This window comes from Phalaenopsis equestris, unplaced genomic scaffold (genome assembly GCF_001263595.1).
Source record: "Phalaenopsis equestris unplaced genomic scaffold, ASM126359v1 Scaffold000655, whole genome shotgun sequence".
NCBI classification, from domain to species: Eukaryota; Viridiplantae; Streptophyta; class Magnoliopsida; order Asparagales; family Orchidaceae; genus Phalaenopsis; species Phalaenopsis equestris.
Genome location: NW_018165095.1, coordinates 81722 through 107046, shown reverse-complemented (window position 1 = coordinate 107046; position 25325 = coordinate 81722). Strand labels below are relative to the sequence as shown.

The 25325-nt window shown below is 39.2% G+C and overlaps 1 protein-coding gene across 1 annotated transcript in view; it reads left to right on the top strand.

Annotated features, from left to right (window-relative positions):
• The window catches only part of LOC110030095 (protein TPLATE), a 46577-nt gene that overhangs the window by 8901 nt on the left and 12351 nt on the right, over positions 1-25325 (top strand). The window contains exons 2-5 of the mRNA XM_020732661.1: positions 442-1038; positions 12736-13097; positions 14845-15148; positions 16158-16277. Of these exons, the coding sequence (XP_020588320.1) occupies positions 442-1038; positions 12736-13097; positions 14845-15148; positions 16158-16277 (1383 nt within the window). The remainder of the gene's footprint in view (positions 1-441; positions 1039-12735; positions 13098-14844; positions 15149-16157; positions 16278-25325) is intronic.

Genomic DNA, 25325 nt, shown 5'->3' with positions numbered 1-25325 from the left:
TTGCAGTAAACACCAAATATCTATCATTCCTACAAAACCTTTGTAAAGGCATCGTTTGGTTTGTTGCACGATTGATAGGCAGTATGATGAACAATTAGTTTACTCAAGGTGATTTTGGTGCTTCATAAGTGTGTGGCTTGAGCTTATATTGTAGAGGGTGTATATTGAATCTTCCAAAAGTCATTTCTCATTCCAATTTCAATTGTTTTCTAAATATCAAGCAGTAAAAAAATTCTTTCAAAAGAAGCTTAAGTATTGACTTATGAAAGTGTACGCTACCACACTTATGCGCATAGCATTTAGATTTAAAAGTTGGTGTTGCTTCAATGCTTTTTAAAGCTTATGCTCCCTAAAGAATTTGCTTTCTATTGGTATTTTCCAAACTCTGTTCGTACAATTTTCAAGCTTTAACAGATTGCGTTATCATCTTTCATCCTCCAGGTTTCATTGTTTAAGAGGCTTCTTCTTATGGTGAGAAATTTGAGGGCAGAGTCAGACCGCATGCATGCTTTGGCATGTATTTGTCGTACTGCTCTTTGTGTAGATCTTTTTGCAAAGGAAAGTGTGCGAAGAGGTCAGAAGCCTCTTCCAGGCACAGACATTACTTCACTTTTTGAAGATGTGAGAATATATGATGACCTAAACAGTATATCAAGTAAAAGCCTTTTTAGAGAGGAACTTGTTGCTTCACTGGTTGAAAGCTGTTTTCAATTGTCTCTACCTCTGCCTGAACAGAAAAATTCCGGTACTGAGAGCAGAGTTATTGGGGCTTTGGCTTATGGAACCGGATATGGTGCACTGAATTGGACAGAGTCTGCCTTGGAGGTTGTGGAAGTTTGTAGGCCTTGTGTTATGTGGGATTGTGACGGGCGGACTTATGCTATAGATTGTTATTTGAAGTTACTTGTCAGACTTTGTCATATATATGATACAAGAGGAGGCGTGAAAACAATTAAAGATGGTGCCTCTCAGGACCAAATTTTGAATGAGACAAGACTACGAAATTTACAACTAAAGCTGCTCAAAGATCTCCTTGAGGTTGGTATGATGTTATTTTTAGTACCCAGTACACTCGTTGTATATTAATGTTTTTTATTTCTATTACTTTAAATGCTAAATATGATTTAATGCATGGTAGATATAGCATATTATCCTTACAGTGGTAAAAAAAAAAGGCTGTTAGGATTGTAAGATGATTATGAAAGAATGTTTTTCCATAACATAAAATAGTTGTTAGATGTATATCAAGTATAAAGAAGCCATTAATAGAAATAATTATCTTGAATAAGATGGTTAAATTGAAAGGTGGAAAATTGATGATATTCCAGGATAACTTGCTAAAGAGGCAAATTGAATTATTTTATTCAAGTCCAATATATTAGGATAAGATGACCACTTCCATTAATAAGACTGCTTTAGCAGTTGTAGGAAAGTCTATAAACCTCAATCTTTAGATCCAGAGATATTTATTGAGATTTGTAGTTATGGGTAATGTTATAATAGTTTGGTTAATAAATCTTTTTAATAAATTTTGAAGGCTAGGAGAATAACATAATTGAAGAAGTTTTTTTATGCCAATATTTAGGAACTCCAGAGGGTTTCAAGACTGTGGTAATTATAATCTCTCGATGATGCAAAATTGATCACACATTAGCTTTGAGGGGGACCATTTTGGATCAGTTTTATATATTCAAGAGATTAAACTGGAAAAGTAAGATAGTTTGAGACTATATTGTCACTTATAAATGATCGGGTTACTATTTTAGAGTTTTAGATAATCGAACATGATCTCGCATTAGAAATAGTTGTATAGTAACTAAAGTTTTTTAATCTATATACTTAATGTTATGCTAACTCCTAAACAAAGTATATTGCAAGATTTTTAAAACTTTCATATATTAGCATTCTATAAAAAAACAAATTTTTTTAACTTAAAAAAGGTTTTGGGCCCTTGTCTAATTAGAATGATGGTTTAGGGCAAGTAAAATGTGCCATCATTGTCTTGGCAACAATTGATGGGTCGAGAACAATGATTTTTTTATTAAAGGAGAGAATGCTCATGTAGATTTTCATACAATGGAGAAACAAACGACTACATCTTTTTATTGGTAATTTCCTCTCATGATTTGGTTGGGTTTATTGATGATAGTGTGGCATTAATGGACTCCGAGTTGAAAATGATGTTGAGTTTCATTTTGGGTAGTACTCATCGTAGTCAAATTCTCATATAAAGATGTGGTTGCTAAAGTTCAAAGTTTTTTTTTTCATCCTATCATACAAATTACCCCTAATAATTTTGAATCTAATGAGTTTATAAATTATATTAAGGAGATCATGGCGATCATTGTTTTAAGATTGACACCATCACTTAAGAATTTAAGGTGAAGAACCTGATGCATGAGTTTGAGATGGCTGCTACCAAGTAGTGGCAGGGCATCCCTAGAAATGATAATACACTAACTTTTATGTATGTGGAGGTTGGTATGGGAGCTCCCACGATACCCACAGAATTTGATTTTTGTGATTGCAAACAGAGCAGGACGGGAGACCCGTAATTCTCCCGCACATTGGGGTTTTTCCAACTTGGAGACTCCCAATTCGGAATCTATCGGGCAAGCAGTCCTTGTGGGCCCTATATTTACTTATTTTTTAATTAAAATTAAGGTTATTTTGGAGGAAACGATTCATATCTTGTTATTTGTCTTTTTTTTTTTCAAATTTTACTTGGTTTTGTGTATTTGAAGATGTTACTCTCTAATTTTTTTTTTGTATGGAGTGCTATATCTTTTTTTGCGTGTGATGTATCTGTAGCTTGCTTAGGAACAATGTTGGATCCCCCTAGGCTACTGTGCTTTGTCAGAACTTGTGTTTCGTGATTCTCTTTGATTTTTTTATGCTCAAAAACTGTCAAATGCCTCCTATCTCTTCCGAATTTTGACGACCTCCCATAGTCTCATACCCTTGTTATTCTACAACCATCTCCTCTCTAAATTTTCTTCCTAAATTTTAGGGAACTCTAAACGTGTCATTTGGTATTAGAGCCTGATAAATCCTAAATTTTTATTTCCTACGCCTACACCTAAAATTCACATAGCCTAACCATTCGACCAACTCAATACTCCTAACTATTCCTATTGCAATTCTTCATACTAGCCCTAAATTTTCAAGAGCAAACATTCCAACCTCTACCAAAAATTCTTCATGCACCTACCACTAAAACCTTAAGCTCTAGGCTAACTTTTGATCTACAACTCTACACTTGCCAAAATCATGATATGGAGAAGTCGTCATAATACTGCCTAGGAGAAACATGTAAAGAGATGTTCAAAAGCTTACGATGGAAGACATGCAAAGAAAAATTATTTAACTTCAATAAATGATTGCCGCCTTTGAGAGGAGATAATTCAAAGAGGTCACTCATAGCCACAGCAGTGACTCTCTAGATCAAGAGGAGGAAGCGAATCCCTTTCATGAAAAAGTTTTCAGTGATGAAAAATCGATACTCCAAAGATTTGACATGAAATATTAGAATAGAAGTCGAGATTTTGGAGTGAAGATTTACTTGTCAGATTTTGATTGAACAAAATTTTGAGTACGAAGACGTCCCCGAGGACAAAAAGTGAAATTAGTGATTATCACGTTCAGGAATAATATTTCATTATGGTGGGAGAACCTGAAGTGCCTTTGATAGCGGGAAGTGAAGAAAAGATTATCACATAATTTAAGATAAAAATGCATATGTAACACAAATACTTTTCTTTATATGACCGACAATACATGTTTATAAATCTCCATAACTGTGATAAATATATTTTTCTGTGGAGTACACAACTGAATTTGACATGTTAAAAGGTGAGTTGATATAAATGGAGGAGTGCGTTATGGCGAGGTATTTTTGAGGAGTGAAGCTATTTATTAGTAATTTGTTGTTTCTGCAGCCATATTAGTCTCTGTTTGATGTATAGATCCTAGATTTGAAGGTAGAGAAACAGTGATGTCACCATGTGATAATCACATCTTGCTGACAAAACTCAACCCCAGAATTAGACAGCAATAGAACATATATCAGACCACTCAATTTGATCTCTCCCGAGGAGAAACTAATCTAGAGTGGAGAAAAGGTGGAGACTATTAGCACTCTCAAATTTGTCTTAGTCATGAAGTGCTTTAATTGCCACAGTTTTGGTCACATTGTGTCTAATTGTCCAAACAGGAGAGTGGTTTTTTTTACTTAGCAGGGAGCGGTTGAAGAGATGAATAATTACATATGAGAAATTGAGAATGTCATAGTGGAGCATTATCTTCAAATCAACGAGAGAAAGATGCTAGTGATGCGATGGATCCTTTAGGCAAAACCCCATAAGTGAGCAACCGTGGCTCCACTTCTTTCTTATTTGTTGCACCATGAAGGGAATGATGTACAATCTCATTATATATAGAAGCAGGTTCAAAAATATTTAATCTAAGAAAATGGTGGATAAGTAAGCCATACTATCTTGAAGTATTCTCAACTTTATTTCCTTGATTAAAGAAGAGGAATAATATTAGTTTTGATAAGAGATATTTTATAGAATTTTTAATTGGAGATAAGTTGAAGGATCATGTTTGGTGTGATGTTGTGCCTATGGATGCATGTCACACTCTTTTGAGCCGACCATGGTAGTATGACGGTGTTGAATCCTATATCGTCATTCAGATAAAGCACGTCTCGAGAGTTAGAGCCCGGAGAAGGAGAGTAAGAGAGAGAGTTAGCAAGTAGTTCTTCAGAGAGAAGAATCGGGGAGAAAAGTCCCTTTATTTATCGTTGGTCCCTCTATTTATAGGTTTTTTTGTACAATTATAGAAATGAGGAAGAGATTATGAAATCACCCTTAATTACTGAAAGGAAAGCAATTATGGAAACCGCCCTTAATGCAGTTGATGTGCTTATTTAATATAAGATTTGTGTTGTCATTTAAGTTTAATACATCGGTCATTCGCAAATCGATGCATTTAGTTCAGTCGTTCAGAGCAACCGATTGCGTGGCGACCGTTTATGTTGGACAAAACCGATCGATCAACTATTTGTTAATGAACACCCCTAAAAGATGCTTGGTTAGTTGAGTCCGTTAGCGCGATCTGTCGATTGAATCCCTCGATAGTGTGGGTCTGTCGACTCGATAGTGCGGTCAGTCATCGAACGACTGGTTCAAATCGTGTTCCCTCTGTCTGCCACTTTGATTATCCGACCATTATGATTGCAATGAGAATCATGCTAGCAGTATGTTGTACACATTAGTTTCCCGAGTTTTCCTGCTTCTTGATAGTGACAACTACGATAAAGATAGAGAAACTATTAAAAAACCAATGGCGCATAAATTAAGAGAATTGGTTTAGTAATAGGCTTCCCATTGGGTTCCACGCCTGGTACGCCCTATAGATAAGGTTGTGGGCTTGGCATGGCGTTCTTTGTTGTCCGCGAGCCTCAGAAAATTTGAGGGCTTCCATGGCTGAGGGTACGAGTCGAAGCGGGATGAATCTCGAAATCCTGGCTTTGGTTCGCTATCGGATCCCCGCCTCTGTAAAGAAGAAAAAGATCTTGAAGAAAGAAAAATGGTCCAAACCAAAACCCATATCAGTCGATCTAGTTGACTTGTCTGACGAGCAGATGGACCTCGCCGAAAAAGCTTCGCCTGGAAGCTCTGGCCTCTGAGCCCAACATAAGCACAGTCGCTGAGGGCCAGCAAGGCCTGGGTGGTGAAGAGATTGAGGTCGGGAAAAAGGTACTGGAGGGAGTGACAGTCGTCGGTTCTTCCCAACCTTTGCTTTAGAAAGACAGAGGTACCTTATCGCAAGAGAGAGAGAGGTTTTGAATTGCCCTTTCTGAAATGGGCATAATTTTAGGTATGCAAAAATTCTCTTTGGTTGGCGGTTTTTTAATGACGCTGAAACTTTATCCTGGATGCAGATGAATCGGTCTAGTTAGAGGGCCGCGAAGATGGCAGTTCTTTGAAGGATGCTACGGAGTCCGCACCCTATGCAATGGCCAGTCTACATGCTGAATACGTTGAGCTTCTGCTGACAACTAACCAATGGGGGCACCAGTTGCCTGCCTCTTTGCCCACAGTGAGCCACCAACAGGAGCGATCAAAGTGGCGACCGCTTTCCCCCTGATTAACGGAGCCACAAGTGGACGGAATCAGGCCTTTGGCGGTGCCGACCGGTTCTTTTGAGGGGTTGAAGTCTCGGCTGTAAATCTTGTGTGGGAGTTTTAGCTCGATTGTCGACTATAGATTCAGAGGTGGCAGATCTGCACACTGAGGTCGCCGCTTTGCATAGCAACCTTGCGAGCGGGGGTTGCAAGCTAGGAGCATTTCGTGAGTCGTTCGCCCTGATCGAGTTCCAGCGTGCCACCGATCGAGTGGATCACATGAGGCTAGGCAGAGAGTTGGTCCTCCGTCGGCCGATTCAGAAGGGGTATGCCTCTATCGAAGCCTGGGAGGTCCCGTTTATAAAACACTTAATTCGAGATCTGTAATAGTGTTAGTTGCAATAAAGCGATGTTTAGGTAAATTTGAAAAGATGTTCAATGTGACACTTATCATCATGTGATTCATCGTTTCATGCGCCCTCTTTATAAATAACGTGAGAGAGTTTTTTCTCTTTATGCTTTTCAATTTTTTGTTGTGTCTCTCCACATTTCTTTTTCTTCTTTCGTCTCCCGGTCCCCTTCTCCCCGTTTTATTTTCTATATTGTAATGGCTTCTAAGTACTTTCCCACCCTCTTTGGCTCTGTCTAGGGCTCTGATCCTTTGTTTTTGACAAAGAATGACGTAGAAGAGTTGCAGAGGAGGTATGTCTTGGGTGGCAACATTGTCCTTCGGCCGATGTCGGGATCAGCGCGCATGACAGATAATTTGGGCAAAGACCTAGTCTTCCACTGGACCAGTTCAAGTATGGTCTTCGGTTGTCCCTGTGCGACGAGCTTCGGAGCGTCTTTAATACTTATTAAGTCATTTCGGCTCAGGTGTTGCCGAATTCTATAGCTGATAATGACTTTCATCCTTTTGTCCGTTGAGAGAAGGTCTCGTAGTCGATCAGCCTGTTCAGTTATTTTTATACGTTCAAGGTTGATAAGGAAGGTTTTGCCATGTTCTCCACTGGCAAGAAACTTTGACTGCTCGGAGTTGAAAATAAGATAAAGGATTGGTAAAAACAGTTTTTGATTGGCTTCGTGGATCTGGACTAAACCGCCGGAGCCGACGAGGACCAAGGTAAAGTTCCTTCTGGAGGGCATGCACATTGCTAAGGCGATGTTGACTGGTCGACACCTCTTGGTCCAGTACACGGCTGAGAGACGGTCACCCGGATGTTGTAGAGCAAGCTGACTGGGGAGTAGTGGCGTCTCTCAGATATTGATGAGACGATTAGGGCCAATGCGACGAAGGAGAAGCTGGCCACAAAACACCAGAAGCAGAAGCGTCTCTTGGCAGCAGGTAACCCCTTAGAGGATGAGGACTTGCTCCTGTCAGCATGGCTTCGAGATATCTTTCCTCCGTGTCTGAAACTACCGTTGTTATTCAAGATACAGTAACCAATGTGGTTACTACTATTACCCGAAAGATTGCCTCTCATTTTATTGATGCAGAGGAAGGTGATGGTGGTGACTCAGCTTCTGAATGAACTCTAGACGAGCCTCAACTGTAGCCCCTTCCTCTTCCAGATCTGGCACGCCGGCCGACGCGCGACTGAGCACAGTGATTCCATCGGGTCCCCGAGTCGGTGGTTCCTCGCCTATCGCCCTATCTGAGCAAGGTCCGACCGACCTGTTTTCTCTGTCTCGCCCGCATTTTCGTCGGAAGCAGTGGCCTCGTCTTCGGGTTATAGAACTCCATCTCCTCCGGAAGGAGAAACTGCCGCCGATGGCGAAAAGAGACGGTGGATGAAATGGACGTTCCTCCTCCCCCTCTACTGAAGAGGAGTAGAGAGGCTTCTGAGTGGCATCCGGTATGCGAGGGAGATGGGTGAATGTGGTTTGATGCCGCTAGGTGGTTTGTTCTTTTGGACACGTTAAGAGATTGGTTTACCCACATAGCCGAGAACATAGGCGCGCCCTCACTTCTGCTGGATTTGCTGGTTCAAGGGGTTTGATAAGTCTTTAAAGGGTCTTAGTCGCCGAGAACTTGGTACAAGTGTGGACCGGTTTCACTTGTTGGCGTAGTTGGCCGCTCATTTCCAAGGACTGACCTTGACCAAGTTGGTGAGATCACTGGACATGGCTCGGAAGAAGTTACCTCTATGCAAGTGAAGTTGGGGAGGATGGGTGGCGATCGGGACTCCCTACAACTTAGATGATATGACAATGCTCTCAAGAGTCATGAAGAGTTTCTTGTGACTATACACGCTCTAGAGGGAGATGTTAAGGAGTTGAAAAGGAAGGTTGCTTCTTCTGTGCCCCAGGAGGACATAAGGTTGAACTGGCAGCTCCGAAGCGGGCTGGAGTTTGTTGTCTAGAGGTTCATCCATCATGGCCTTATTGACCCCAAATTTTCCGATTCAGATGACTTCTCCACCTTGATTTCAGACAAGTCAGAAGAGTCTACTGAAGAGGAGGACGGAGGAGGGCGGTACGGCAGCGATGATGGATTTGTTGCCTGCTAGCATCCTGCTGTAAAAAGGCGCTTGTAAATTTTTTTTAATGAATCAAAAGAAAGACATTTGTAATTCTTTTTGTGATATATGAGAAAATCCTGTTAGTTTTTGTTTTATTTCAGATTGATTATGATTTGATTTATTGCTTGCTCAAATTGCGAGTTGGTCTGTCGCATTGGCCAGTCGACCGGGATAGTTCATTAATTCGTTTTATCCGGTTGTCGCCTCCCGAGAGACTCGCGTTTGAAGTAACCTTTATGACCCACCGCGAATCTTATCGCTAGCATGTCTCTTGATTGCCTCTAGAGCTAAACCCCGAAATTTGGATGTCATGTTTTGGTTGGTCGACCCTTAATTCTTTAGGAATTCGTTCGACCTAAATCATTGATTGCGAGTGAAACCGTGCTCCCAACTACTTTTTCATAGCGATCGATTAATGCATGTCGACTGATTGGCTAACCCAGAACCGAAGTTATTGCTTGGCCCTGCTTCATTCGGCCGATTGGGTCTTTGCCTCAGCCGGGTTTTTTCCTTTAACTAATTGCGGATATTGTCGTCACTTGCGAGGGTCACCCTTGAGGGACTTGTTTTGCACATGCTCTTTTGCAGATCTTGTCGCTAGTGAGTGGAGAAGCACCTTCAGAGGCCTAAACTTTTCGACTTTAGGGACCTAGGTTCTCAATGCGAAGGTGGTGCAAACAGTCAATCGATTCGTCATGATCGATCGCTAGGATTGCATACGCCATCGTGTACTTATGGGCAATTATACATTATTTTTACTAGTTATTCTTCTGTTGGACGTACATGCCAAGGATTTTAGAATCAGTAGCCAGGCAGCTCCTGCGGCATCCTCGGTCAGGTCGAATTACCCAATCGTTGAGAAACGACGATTGGCCTTTTCAGCGGGTTTGGTGTCGTCGTCGTATCACGTGACCTCGGTGGGTCGGTATTATAGGCACCATTGATTCCCTTTCTCTTTCCCTTTTGGGAAATTCGCCGTCGACTTGTCCTGTCATTGTATTTAGTTGTTCTTTTCACTGTGGGTCCCAGACAAGCTTTTATCGGGAGTCACTTTTTTAGATTGCTGGCCCCTTTTCTTCTATAAAAAGGGAAGAGGGGGCCGCTGTCGACTTTGTCTACATTTGAAGAAAAATTATTAGCGTATAACAATAGGTGCATCGACGGCTTGGTGAAAGACCAAAGGCGAAGGTGACCTTCTCCCGACAGGAGTGAAGAGCCCTACATGGGTCATGTGTTGACTTTTTTTTTTTCAAGTCGTGTGTCAAAGAAGGGAGTTTCCACCGAGTCAGGTGTCGAACGTGACACTAGAGTAGATGGACTACCGAGGTCATTCCACCTCGCGAACGGGCATATTATCCCATAGGGATGTGTTGTGCCAGCAGAATGTTACGGAACACAATACGTCCATTCGATTCTTCTGAGGGTGTGTTTCTTATTAAAAAGTTTGTAACATATGTACCTTTTGCATTGTTGTTACCGGGATTTTTTGTACCTTCCGACCAAGATGACTAAAATGTTCCATTTTTTCTAGTTATAGTTTTTTTTTTCTGTTTGCTGGTATTATGATCGATCGGTTTGCATTACGCCGTTTTCCTTTTCTCGTTCAAGCAATCCAACTGTAAAAATATCAATCGTTTGACTGTATCTAGTTTCAAACGAAAAACCGACCCCCTATCCGACCGAGAGAAGTTCCTCGAGTGTTAGCAGTCTGTGCGTTATCCAAGTGGAATTAGATGACCATAATTTTTATTATATCGATCAAACTTACAAGTTAGTAACGTCACTCTCTTTGATGCTTTAAAGAGAAAATTTTTAAAGAAAATAATTTCAAGTAATCCCCACTCCATGTCCGAGGGAGTTACTTGACCGCATATGTTTTGAGTTTGCAAGCCCCCGGAGCTACTCTTTGGTCGATTATGTATGGTTTGCTCCATGTATGGTCCAACTTGTTGACTGTCGCGTCAATTTTCTTCAAAACCAAGCCCTCTTCCGGATGTGTTTGTTGAAGTATCGAGTCGTTCGTCTTTTGATCTCTTCTTGTCAAAGGGTTGAGTCACTTCGCCTTTCTTCCGCTAGATCAAGGGCCAACATTGCGCCTTCGATATTTGCTTCCTGCCATTTGGCCAGGTTCTCCTCTGCGAATGACGCGATCGTGACGATCCTTTGGTTTACAAAGAAGGAATCACTGCCTACACTCAATCAAGATACAACCAATGCATCGTTAGAAAAAAGAGGATACAATATTCCAAACTTAAAGAAAAGAAAAAATTTTACTCTCAAGTTTTATTCAACTAAAAAAAGTCCATTTACTTGTATAAACCACTACTTTTACACGAGAAATGACAAAACCATTATGGTAAACCAAACATTGAACAAGACCTTTGGATTGGATCCATTCATGGAAAAGTGGGACATCATCGAGCGGTTGTGTTGGATATGACCGGTCACTATTTCGGACTAGCATCATAAGAAGAAAAAGGTCTCTTTTGTGTCATCCTCTTAAAGTAGGAGGAGTGTCGTCTTCATTAGCTGGAACATCTTGATCTTCATAGTATGTTGATAATTCGGCAACATTAAAAGGTGTTGAGATTTTATACAAGATTGATTAGTTTGCTTTTGATATATGACATTTTTTTAGCAATCTCTTTCTTCACCTACTCATGCGATTGTTGAATCTTAATGATTCTAATATCAACTTCAGTGTAATGCTCGATTGTAGTAAGGATAGAATCCAAATCTTGAAGCGAGTATTTTTTCCCATAAACCACCTCAAATGAGCTAGGAGTTATAGATTCACTCATTTAACGATTGTAAGCAATCTAGATTTGAAGCAGAATCAAATTTCACCATCAAATGTTTGGGCTAATAAAATATCAGAGGAGATTGCCCAGACTATGATTCAAGGATTTCATTTGGCCATATATTTAATGGTGAACTGTTGAACTGAACTGGACCTTCGTTCCCAGCTTATCTCACTAAGTCCTAAGTTAACTCAATAAATTTACACCTCAATCTTGCTTAATTAGAGGTGTGTATTGTTTGGTAAAAATGGATAAATCAAACCAAACCAAGGTCATTTGGTTGATTCGGTTAGATTTTAAAATAACTAGTTTAATTTTTATTTTAAAACTTTTAAAATTTGGTTTTTAGATTTCGGATCGATTTTAACATTCCTTAAACTAAAGAAATAAAAAACTGAATAATATTAAGATCAAAAAATTAAATTAAATTGGAAAGAAAATAAATTGAGCATATGGCTTTTTTATTTTAGTATAGCTAGAAATTTTTAATTTTAAAGGTATATTGAGAAGATAAATGAGAGGAATTAAATTTTTATTTTGAAATTGAATATTATGTTTTGATTATTTCAGCTTGAAATAGAACCAAATGTTATTTTTTGATTTGCTTCAAAGCAAATTGATTAAACCAAATTAGATCTCGGTTTAGTTTGAAGCAGTTTTAACAAAAATTTGGTTTATTTTTTTGGATTTTGGATTTCAGTTTCATTCCATTTGAATAATTTGTGAACTGTTTCATCCAAATTAACTTTTTTGCACACTCAACAAAATACGCTATTTTGTCCTTTGTTTTTAGGCGCTGTTTCTGGGGAAGTCCCACATTGAAATCTTTAGTCGTCTCCACTTAATATAACTCTGGAATAGGTAGTGGATGTTATAAACCATTATTTTATTGCTTGAGCCTCAGCCATGTGACATACTTGACACTTCCTAACGTGCTTATCCACATTAAGGTTTAGGGGACAAACCGGCCTATTTTTGCCGGTTCCAATCCGGTTCAATGCGGGGGCGGTTGCCCGAACCGGACCACCGGTCGGTTCACAGTCAAACCGGCAGGTTTGGTCTGGTTTTCTAAATGCCGGCTAAATCTGAGCTAACTCAAATAGAAGTTCTTTAAAAGGAGTTATAAAAAATAGGCTTGCCATCTCTGAAAATGAAGATTTATAAAACCGGTCCAAATACCAATATAAATGGTTGGGACCAGGCTAATGTTGACAATAATGATGATGTTGTTGAATTTGGTTTCATATGATTGCTTTCCAAATAAATGTTTGCTTTTCATCAGGTTCATACACCAAGGATCTGTGCCCGTTTGATTTGGTCCATTGCGGAACACTTGGATCTTGAAGGTCTGGATCCACTTCTAGCTGATGATCCAGAGGATCCTCTAAACATCCTTATTTCAAACATGCACAAGGTGCTATTCAGCAGTGATACATCTGCAATCAATTCTAATAGGCTTCAAGACGTGCAAGCTGTTCTACTCTGTGCACAACGTTTAGGATCAAGGAATGCACGAGCTGGCCAACTTCTCAGTAAAGAACTCGAAGATTTTAGAAATAGTACGTTAGCTGATTCTGTCAACAAACATCAGTGCCGCTACATCTTGCAGATTATCAAATATGTTTCCAGTCATCCAGAAAGAAGGTTTGTTTTCATGTTCAGTCTATATCTTTTATCGGTAATTTCTCAGTTTATGTGTGCAGTCTTTATTTAACTGAATTGCATATGTATTGGTCAGATGCATGATACTTAATTTTCTCTGATGTGTTTATGTATTGTTGTTTACTTTACTTGTGTATATTTGTGAAAGTTTTTCTATATTTATGTCTTCATGGGCACTGTACCATCTTCTTCCCGATGTCTCTCTCTTTCTGATTTTTAATCAAAGAGTCCCGCACCTCCTCACATTTAAAATGGATCCAACTTCGTGTTGAACATATAATGTGGATGTTAAAACTAAAACGCTGCTAAAATCTCTATTCCTCACACGGGACTGAATATTGTGGTGCTATTGAAATGTGCTTGAGTGAGGTGAAGTTCTAAACCATTTACAAAATGAGTTTAACTGGCTGTATTCATCAATGGAGTGTTATGCATTTCAGTGGTTCATGTTAACCTTGAATTATTATCTTGAGATCCTGGAATAGCAGGCAACATATATGATATAAGGGCTGTTTATAATGGTACAAGTTAATTAATCATGCATGTAATAAATCCTTGAAGATGTATTAGCCCATAAACAAAAAATTTGGATGTGGACGCCATCGTGTGGATAAAAGGAACAAATTTTATAACAAATTTGAATTTTGAATGTTAAAGGTAATTGATCGGAATAGCTGAAATTATTTTGTATGAGGACAACTTTGGTATCTCTTCCATGGATCTGATAAACATAATAAGTAGCCAGTAAAAGGATTGGAGGTTTAGATTTAAGATTACTGGCGACGTTTCTCCCTGTGATGGAATGATATTATTTTAGTGTAATCTTGTGAATGGTTGACATTTTCTTTGTTTATTTATCCTTTATTACATTCATTTTTAGATATTTTTTAGTTTTGGTGTCTAATGGCTAGCCTTAATTGAAAGTACATCCGTTATTAATGGATGGGTAATTAATTGCAGGGGCTTGTGCCTATGAAAAATCCGGAACCCATATCTTGAAGTTCTTGCAAATTGAGGGCCAAATCATTGAATAGTGCCTTAAATACCATCTGCTATGGTTATTCAGGGCATGGCTCTTAATATAGTTGACATCCTTCCATCATTTGCAACAGTAATTTCAAGTACTTTTTTGCTTTCTTTTGTACATATTTGTTATTAATTAAACATACTGTGACCAAGATGGAATATCCACTAAGCAATAGTAACTGCACAATTGTCCAGTTTCTTGTCCGCTATTTTGAAGTCTGAAATTTTTTTTTAGGGGCATTTACATACATACCATCCAATTCTTATGTATTTACATATTTAACACCTAAACTTTACTTTTTACATTTATACGGCCCAAATATTCATATCACATCAAAAGTGCACAATTTCAACTTTAAAAAAGTGAAATAAGCCCTTTTCATGTATGGGTAAGGTGGCCTACGTATATATATGTAAAAATTGACGTTTAGGTGTTGGATATGTAAATACATAAGAATTGATTGGTATGTGTGTAATTCTTCCTAGTTTTTATGGTTATCAATTTTATAATCATCTAGAAGTCGGCATCCTTTCCTGTGCATCTTATTTCTTTTCTCTTACTTTAGACTTCAAAGTACTCAATCACATAGAAAATGTGCTGCGATTTTTTAGACCTTTTCTTTCGAGTGACATTGCTCTCTGGTTTATCAGATGGGTAATGCTAGACTTCCTCTTAAAAGATTAATTATTCAAAACTTTTCAGATGGTCAGGTGTAGGTGAAACAAGTGGAGATTACCCTTTTAGCCACCATAAATTCACAGTGCAATTCTATGAGGCATCTGCTGCTCAAGATCGAAAACTGGAGGGATTGGTACACAAAGCCATTCAAGAACTGTGGAGACCAGAACCAAGCGAATTAAGCCTTTTACTAACAAAGGGTATTGAGTCTACTCTCCTCAAAGTTCCTCCAAAAGCACATACTCTCAGTGGTAGTAGCGATCCTTGTTATGTGGAAGCATATCATCTAGCAGACTCGATCGATGGGAGAATTACATTGCATTTAAAGGTTATCGTCAAGCTATTGCTACATTGCCATTTCTTTGTCATCATCTTACCAAAATTTACTTGTTAGTACATTATGTTTTTAAGGTATTCATTTAAGTATCATGCTGCAGACCTCAACCAATTTCGTTTTGTTTAATTTAAGGAGCATTTATATACATACTGCAACTCTTATATATTTACATATCCAAAACCTAAATTTTCATATTTACATGCATATCACTTAAATATTTAACATCACATCATAAATACCAGTATTACTTGCATTTATAGGTTTATAACACCAAATGTTATAAATGTTAATATCATACTTTAGAATTTAATGGCATGTATGTAAAATTCCCTTAATTTATTGGCATGATCGATAGAACTATGGAAGTTTTCAATGGAGTCCTCTTAGACGCGTCTTGAGCTTTGTATGGTGTTGCATAAATTTTTTATTTTTTATTTTTTTTGACATTGTCACTCTTCTATTTTGCATTAAACATTCCGCTCTGAAAGAATTGCTAATGATCAGCTTCATGGAATGCAGTTTCAATTTTAACGTTTATAAATCATATTGGGTGATAATACACTGCGTAGAATGGTTTTTTGTCACAATTTTCTGCCTGCTCCATTGATCACGCCATTGCACATTGTTTTGAGAAAAAGAAACTTTGGTTCTTTGAAAATGAAAAAAAACTTGACCTTTGCAAAATGATTTTTACTAGAACAAAATTTTTAATGAGAAAATGAATTATGATTTGCATGGAAATGATTAGGGTGGCATTTCTCTTACCTTTGCACATAGTTTGACATTCCTGGTCACTATTCTTTCCTTCATTTATTCAAATTATATTTTTTTTTCCTTCTAACTTAAATTTTTTTTGAAGCCAAGATAGTTTTTGAAGTATTAATCTTTTCAATCATGAATTTTATTAAACTTGTTTATATGATTGTCTTGTCAAGTCGTACTATAGTTTTCACACTCACACATTTGTAGAGTAATAATTTCGTTTATATGATTGATGCAGATTCTAAATTTGACTGAACTAGAGCTAAATAGGGTGGATATCCGGGTTGGGCTCACTGGAGCTCTGTATTTCATGGACAATTCTCAAGGAGTACGGCAGCTACGGAATCTTGTTTCCCAGGTATCTTTTTCTGGAACAGGCGTATTTCTATGCAAAGTAATAGTTAAAAGTAGGGTATCTTTGCAATAGTGCTGGTCTGAACCCTGCGTACCATATTTCAATATTATTGCCACATACACTTAGGGCCTGTATGGAATCAATTTTATTTTGTTTTTACTATTAATTTTAAAATTATTTGTTTATTTTGTTTTTATATAAATTTTATTTTTTGAAAAACAAATAAACATATTTTTAACATCTTAGAATAATTTTTGTATATTTTGAGTGTTTTAAAGAACAACCTTTTTTTTTAACTCAACGAGTAATTTGTTTCAAATCAAAACATAAGCAAAACAAAATAAATACAAAAAATGATCGCAAATGACTCATTAATTATGACATTTTTAAACATTGAATCAGGCTGTTTCTTCTTTCTTCCCTAACAAAGTTGTATTGTTTCTTCTTTCTTCCCTAACAAGAAATGCAATGACTTATTTGTTCATGGTTTTGCTAGAGATGATTTAATTTGCTTTTTGCTAATTTATTATTCCTGAATTTTTCATTGTTATGGTCAGGTTTGAGAATAGAGCAGGAAGAGGGGTATAAATATATTTTACATGACCCAAATAAAAAAAGTACATAAATCCAGAAATAGATCAACTAGGAAATACATAAATATGAAAACGAAAAAAATAAAGGAAGTAAATAAAAACTAATAATATCTGCAGCAGTAATTATCCTAATAATTAGTCTAATAATCTTAATACTCTCCCTCAAGTTGAAGCATAGATGTACAACATGTTCAACTTGGATTTGATGTCGTCAAACAATGGTCGAGGAAGATTCATGGTCAAGATATTTGCTAATTAACCATTGGATGGAATAAATGTAATATAATTCTCCTCAGAGTCGGGCTTCTCCTTAATGAAGTGTCAGTCAATCTCCACATGTTAGGTCCGACCATGCTAGACCGGATTATGGGAGATATTGATGGCGATTTTATTGTCATAGAACTGGAGAGGAGCATAGGCTGGCATAGACAATTCTCAGAGCATATTGCTTAACCATAGAGCTTCATAGATACCCAAGGATATAGAGTGGATTTCAGCTTCAACATTGTTCGGGCTATAATTGATTGTGTTTTGCTCCTCCACGTAACAAAGTTTCCCACACAAATAAGCAATATCTTGAGGTGGATCGTCAATCATTGACAGACTCGACTCAATATGCATCTATATAAACAACAATAGAACGAGAGATATGGCTCGAGAAAAATAAACTTGAGCCCAGTGTGCCTTTGAAGTAGTAAAGGATCCTATGGACAGGTCGGAAATGGTGCTCATAGGGATCATGCATGAATTGATCTACAATACCTGCTTCATGACAAATGTCGGAGCGAGTATGAGCGAGGTAAATGAGTTTCTCGACAAGCCTTGAGTAATGAGTCTTGTTCACCAGAACCGCATTGGAACAGCGACGATACGACTATGCCTGACATAGTCGTATCGTCGTTGCCGCTCTAATGCCACTTGTTGAGAAATTAGGTCGAAGAAAAACAGTAATCGACACAAATCCATAAGAACACAAAGAGATTTAACGAGGTTCGGCAAAGATGCCTACGTCCTCGGGAGCAGAGCGTCGACTTCCTTTTCAATATTCAGAAAAGAATACATAATACAAGATTCAGCTCTCTCAAAGACCTAGTTTTAAAGAACAACCTTTTTTTTTAACTCAACGAGTAATTTGTTTCAAATCAAAACATAAGCAAAACAAAATAAATACAAAAAATGATCGCAAATGACTCATTAATTATGACATTTTTAAACATTGAATCAGGCTGAAGTTGTATTGTTTCTTCTTTCTTCCCTAACAAGAAATGCAATGACTTATTTGTTCATGGTTTTGCTAGAGATGATTTAATTTGCTTTTTGCTAATTTATTATTCCTGAATTTTTCATTGTTAGGGTATAAATATATTTTACATGACCCAAATAAAAAAAGTACATAAATCCAGAAATAGACCAACTAGGAAATACATAAATATGAAAACGAAAAAAATAAAGGAAGTAAATAAAAACTAATAATATCTGCAGCAGTAATTATCCTAATAATTAGTCTAATAATCTTAATACTCTCCCTCAAGTTGAAGCATATATGTACAACATGTTCAACTTGGATTTGATGTCGTCAAACAATGGTCGAGGAAGATTCATGGTCAAGATATTTGCTAATTAACCATTGGATGGAATAAATGTAATATAATTCTCCTCAGAGTCGGGCTTCTCCTTAATGAAGTGTCAGTCAATCTCCACATGTTAGGTCCGACCATGCTAGACCGGATTATGGGAGATATTGATGGCGATTTTATTGTCATAGAACTGGAGAGGAGCATAGGCTGGCATAGACAATTCTCAGAACATATTGCTTAACCATAGAGCTTCACAGATACCCAAGGATATAGAGTGGATTTCAGATTCAACATTGTTCGGGCTATAATTGATTGCGTTTTGCTCCTCCACGTAACAAAGTTTCCCACACAAATAAGCAATATCCTGAGGTGGATCGTCAATCATTGACAGACTCGACTCAATATGCATCTATATAAACAACAATAGAACGAGAGATATGGCTCGAGAAAAATAAACTTGAGCCCAGTGTGCCTTTGAAGTAGTAAAGGATCCTATGGACAGGTCGGAAATGGTGCTCATAGGGATCATGCATGAATTGATCTACAATACCTGCTTCATGACAAATGTCGGAGCGAGTATGAGCGAGGTAAATGAGTTTCTCGACAAGCCGTGAGTAATGAGTCTTGTTCGCCGGAACCGCATTGGAACAGCGACGATACGACTATGTCTGACATAGTCGTATCGTCGTTGCCGCTCTGATACCACTTGTTGAGAAATTAGGTCGAAGAAAAACAGTAATCGACACAAATCCAGAAGAACACAAAGAGATTTAACGAGGTTCGGCAAAGATGCCTACGTCCTCGGGAGCAGAGCGTCGACTTCCTTTTCAATATTCAGAAAAGAATACATAATACAAGATTCAGCTCTCTCAAAGACCTACACAAACATGTCTATTTATAATCCTAGAGTAAACCCTACAGTACAATATGTAATTCTCAAATTACCCTTGTACCGTATAGTGGGGGGTTGACCCAGCATCCCCAACCCACATAACGTAACTTCCCGATTTAGACAGATTCTTCCGCTTTGTTCCAGCGTCTATCCCTATATGGTATGAGTCATACCATAACAAATCTCCACCTTGTCGAATATACAGCCCCTTAGGAGAAAAACATACCTGGGAATTACACCTGCACCAATGTGGGTTGGGCTACCATGCTTTTGCTGCTCCTACGCTAATCTCAACCCACTAAATTCCAAAAGACACACCTCTTCAATTTCAAGAGACATCTCTTTATTCCAAGAGACTCCAAATTCTGGTATTATGAATCATACCTAACAATTCTCCACCTTGGCGAATATCCAGTCTCTTAGGAGAAAATCTCCACCTTACGAATATCCAATCCTTGAAGAAAAAATCTCCACCATGCGAATATCCTGCCCCTTAGGAGAAAATCTTCATCTTGCGAATATCTAGCCCCTTAGGAGAAATATATCATGGAGTTTCTTATGCACAAATGTCGGTTGAAGCACTTTTCCTGTTCGCGCTAACACCTCGGCTAAACTGTTGTCCCGTGAGCAAAACCTTTCGTGAAATACCTCCGCGAAACCACTGTTCGCGAATAATCGCGTCTGCTCGCTCGCCAACACCCTACCGAACTCTACCTGTCGCAAACTCCACCTATCGCAACTCCTCCTGCGATGAACTTGCAAACTTCAATGGTCGAACACCACCAAACTCCTCTGTTCACAAACGCTCATGTTCGTAGTAACTGCACACGAACTCATGTTTGCTAACTTCACCTCGCCTAATGCCGCAAAGGTTCATGAAATGTCACGCTTCGAAGTCGCGACGTCGCCTCTACCGTGAACTTCTCGAAGCATAACTCGCCGAACTGCCGCAACCTTTTATCCGAACTGCTTCGCACCAGTTCGATCCCGTGAGTCTGTCTGTTTTGCGAACAATTTGTAAAATTTTATATTCTCCTACATCATAGCCAAGATTCCCTTCCTCCAGCCAAGAAAATTCAGAAAAATCTTCCAAATTTTTTTCTTCACAATACTCCTTGTTGAGCCAAAAATTTTACTCACTTTGATCCTGCCAGAAATCTTCGTAGATCCGAGAAAATCCACCAAAAGAAAATATTTCACGGCTCCAGTAAAGGAAATAAAATCACATTTCAATTAATCCGCTCTGCTTTTTTTCCAAAATTTCCTGCTTTTTTTCCAAAATTTCCTCTAAACTTTCCTTTTCGGCGTCCTGGAATAGCTCTGCTGCATCGCAAAATTTGAAGAATCTTCCAAATTTACTTCTACGCAGTTTTCTCCGCTCGCTCCAATGAAGGAAATAAAAAATTCTTGTTATTTCCGCTCCGCCTCTTACAAAGGAAATTTAGCAAAATCCTTCCGAATTTTCTTTCTATTTCCACCAGCCAAAGAAAAATTTGAAAATCCTTCTGAATTTTCTTCTTCGCAGCCCTTCTTCCGCTCAACCCGCAAAGGAATGAAATATTTCCTTCCAATTTCTCCTAGTTCGGAATTGCCTCCACAACAAACAGAGAGGAATGAAAATTGATTCTCCTTCTCCAGTAAACGGACAGGAATGGAAATCGCGAAAAAAATTCCTCCGCTTCCGCCTCGATCACACCTCCAATTCCTCCTTCCTCTCGAACTTTCGGAGTCCTGATCCGCGATTCCTTTCCGTCGCCGAAACAGAAGCACAAACGTCCCTCCCGCGACTCGAACTCTTCCTTCGGCCTCCCGCCTCCTGCGGGAACAGTGCGTCTGCGAACTCGGCCCTGTAGCAGCTATCCTCCGCTCCTTCCCGTGTCAGACAACTCCCCAGCAGTCTTCCGCACCGATGCTTTCCGCACCGAAGCCTTCCGCACCACGAAGCTCTCTGCCGCGATTTGTTAGGTATGACTCATATATCATAAATGAGACAGATGCTGGAGCGGAGCGGAGCCCACGAGCGAAGTAGAGCAGAAGGATCTGTCCAATCGGGGGAGTTTCATTATATGGGTTGGCGGTGCGGGGGAGTTTAATTATATAGGGTTATATATATGTCATGTTTGTAATCCTAGGTGACTCTCTGAGTCTCTGAGATTCTGAATCTTGTATTTTGTACTTTTTTCTGAATATTGAAAAGAAGGTCGTCGCCTGCTCCTGAGGATGTAGACATCTTTGTCGAACCTCGTTAAATTTATGTGTTCTTCTGGATTTGTGTCGATTCTTTATTTTTCTTCGCTCTAATCCTTCAACAAGTGATATCAGAGCGGCACAAATCTAGAAGAACACAGAGATTTAACGAGGTTCGACAAAGATGCCTACATTCTCGGGAGCAGAGCGGCGACCTCCTTTTCAATATTCAGAAAAAAGTACAAAATACAAGATTCAACTCTCTCAAAGACCTAAAATTACAAACAGTCTATTTATAATCATAGAGTAAACCCTACAGTACAATATGTAATACTAAATTACTTATGTTTTGTATAGCGGGGCGTTGACTCAGCACCCCCAACCCACATAACCTAACTTCCCGATTTGGACAGATTTTTCCGCTTCGCTCCGCTCCTCGCCCCTTCGTTCCAGCGTCTGTCCTTATATGGTATATGAAGCGTCTGTCCCTATATGGTATATGAGTCATACCATAACAAATCTCCACATTGGCGAATATCCTGAGCGTTAGGAGAAAAAATACCTGAGAGTTACACCTGCATCAATGTGGGTTGGGCCACCATGCTTCTCTAACAATTGCAAACATTCAACAAGTCCAAGCAATGCGCATCTCTTCATTCTAAGAGACTCCAAATTCAGGTATTATGAGTCATACCTAACAATTCTCTACCTTGGCGAATATCCAGTTCTTTAGGAGAAAATCTTCACCTTGCGAATATCCAAACTCTTAGGAGAAAAATCTCCACCTTGCGAATATCCAACCCCTTAGGAGAATATATGATGAAGTTTCTTATTGACCCCTTAGGAGAAGTATCTCCACCGTGTGAATATCTTGCTCTTTAGGAGAAAATCTTCACCTTACGAATATTCGGCCCTTTAGGAGAAATATCTCCACCTTGCGAACGTCCTGCCCCTTAAGAGAAAATCTCCACCATGCGAATATCCAGCCCCTTAGGAGAAAAATATCATGGAGTTTCTTATGCACAAATGTGGGTTGAAGCACTTTTCCTGTTCACGCCAGCACCTCGGCTAAACTGTTGTCCCGTGAGCGAAACCCTTCACGAAATACCTCCGCGAAACCACTGTTTGCGAATAATCGCGCCTGCTCGCTCGTCAGCACCCTACCGAACTCCACCTGTCGCAAACTTCACCTGTCACAACTCCTGCGACGAACTTGCAAACTCCGCCGGTCGAACATCACCAAACTCCTTTGTTCGCAAACGCTCCTGTTCGCGGTAACTACACACGAACTCTTGTTCGCTAACTCCACCTCGCCTAATGCCGCGAAGGTTCATGAACTGTTGCGCCTCGAAGTCGCGACGCCGCCTCTACCGCGAACTCCCGGAAGCATAACGCGCCGAATTGCCGCAGCCCTTTATCCGAACTGCTTCGCACCTGTTCGTTCCCGCGAGCCCGTCTGCCTTGCGAACAATCCGTACAGCCAAGGAAATTCAAAAAATACTTCCAAATTTTCATCTCCGCAAGATTCCTTGTTGAGCCAGAAATTGTATTTTGATTCTAACACAAATTCTTTTAAATAATCCTTTAATTAAGATTTCTTAATTAAGTTTACTTTAATTAAGTTTCCAAGAAAAATAATTTTCCCTTAATTATGTTTCCCAGGAATCAACAAAATCTTTCAAAAAAAAAAGAATTGAAATATTCCCTTAATTAAATATGTCATTTAATTAACTGGATTTCAAATTCTTTCCTTTCTTCACGTCCAGCAAAAGAAATCTTATCTTCGCAGATCTAGCAGAGGAAATCCACCAAAAGAAAATATTTCGCGACTCTTGTAAAGGAAAGAAAATCAGATTCCAATTACTCTGTTCCTCTTTCCTTCCAAATTTTCCTCTGAACTTTCCTTTTTGGTGTCCTGGAATAGCTCCACTGCACCGCAAAGTTTGAAGAATCTTCTAAATTTACTTCTCCGCAGTTTTTTCCGCTCGCTCCAGCGAAGGAAATAAAAAGTTCTTTCTATTTCCGCTCCGCCTCTTGCAAATGAAATTTAGCACCAGCCAAAAAAAAATTCGAAAATCCTTCTGAATTTTCTTCTTCGCAACCCTTCCTCCGCTCAACCCACAAAGGAATGAAATATTTCCTTCCAATTTCTCCTAATTCGGAATTGTCTCCACAGCAAACAAACAACAATGGAAATTGATTCTTCTTCTCCAGTAAACGGACAAGAATGGAAATCGTGAAAGAAATTCCTCCGCTTCCGCCTCGATCACGCTCAAATTCCTCCTTTCGCTCGAACTCGCGGAGTCCTGATCCGCAATTCCTTTTTATCGCCGAAACAGAAGCACGAATGTCCCTCCCGCGACGCGAACTCTTCCTTCCACCTCCCGCCTCCTGCGGGAACAATGTGTCTGCGAACTCGGCCCTGTAGCGGCGATCCTCCGCTCCTTCCCGCACCGAACAACTCCCCAACAGCCTTCCGCACCGAAGCCTTCTGCACCGCGAAGCTCTCTGTCGCGATCCTTCTGTTCGCGAACCCTCGCAATCTGCTTGTTCGCCGACCGGAAAGGAGGCAAACAATCTTCCGTGCCTCCTGATCTTCTCACAAGCTGCAATTCTCCAAACACCTGGAATTCTTGAAATCTAGCTGCCAATTTTTTTTCAAATCTTCTTTCTTTCTGCGCCGCTGAAAATTTTCTTCCCCTCGAACCTGACTCTGATACCACTTATTGAGAAATTAGGGCGAAGAGAAATAAGAACGACACAAATCCAGAAGAACACAGAGATTTAACGAGGTTCGACAAAGATGTCTACATCCTCGGGAGCAGAGCGGCGACCTCCTTTTCAATATTAAAAAAAAGTACAGAATACAAGATTCAGCTCTCTCAAAGACCTAGAATTACAAGCAAGTCTATTTATAATCCTAGAGTAAACCCTACAGTACAATATGTAATTATCAAATTACCCTTGTACGGTATAGCGGGGGGTTGACCCAGCACCCTCAACCCACATAACGTAACTTCCCGATTTGGATAAATTCTTCTACTTCGCTCCACTCTGCTCCGCTTCGTTCCAGCATCTGTCCCTATATGGTATATGAGTCATACCATATGAAATGGTATCAGAGCGACAGCAACGATACGACTTGTTGAGAAAATTACAGGCATAGTCGTATCGTCCAGAAGAACACAGAGTTGTGTCTTCGAATAAGGTTTTTCTCTGTTTATAGGTCAAATACATATTTGCGCCAAGAATAGCAAATGCCTCGAGATGATCGAACAACTTCCATGCTTAAGAAGTACTAGATTGGCCCCAAGTTCTTCATTTCAAATGAAGTAGCAAGAATACTTTTCAGAGACCCCAATGCCTGTAGATCATCCCTTATAAGCATAATATCGTCGACGTAGATGATAAGGATATCAATTTTGCCACCAGAGAAATGTCTAAATAAGAGGATCTAATTGGATCTAAGAAAAACCATGACCAATTATCACCTTTGTGAACTTATCGAACCAGGTCTATGGGGATTGCTTCAATTTGTTGAGGGACTTTCTCAGTCGACACACTTGTCTCCAATGAACAGTCAAAGAAAAGTCAAAGCCTGGAGAGAGGCACATGCACACCTCTTTTGTGAGATCCCCATTTAGGAAAATATTTTTGACATCCAGTTAGAGCAAAAGGCCAATCCAAATTTACAACAAGGGAAAGTAGGACCTGAGTGGTGTTTAATTTAGTAACTGGAGCAAATGTTTCATCATAGTCAATTTTGTATGTTTATGAATAGCCTTTGGCCACTAATCATGTC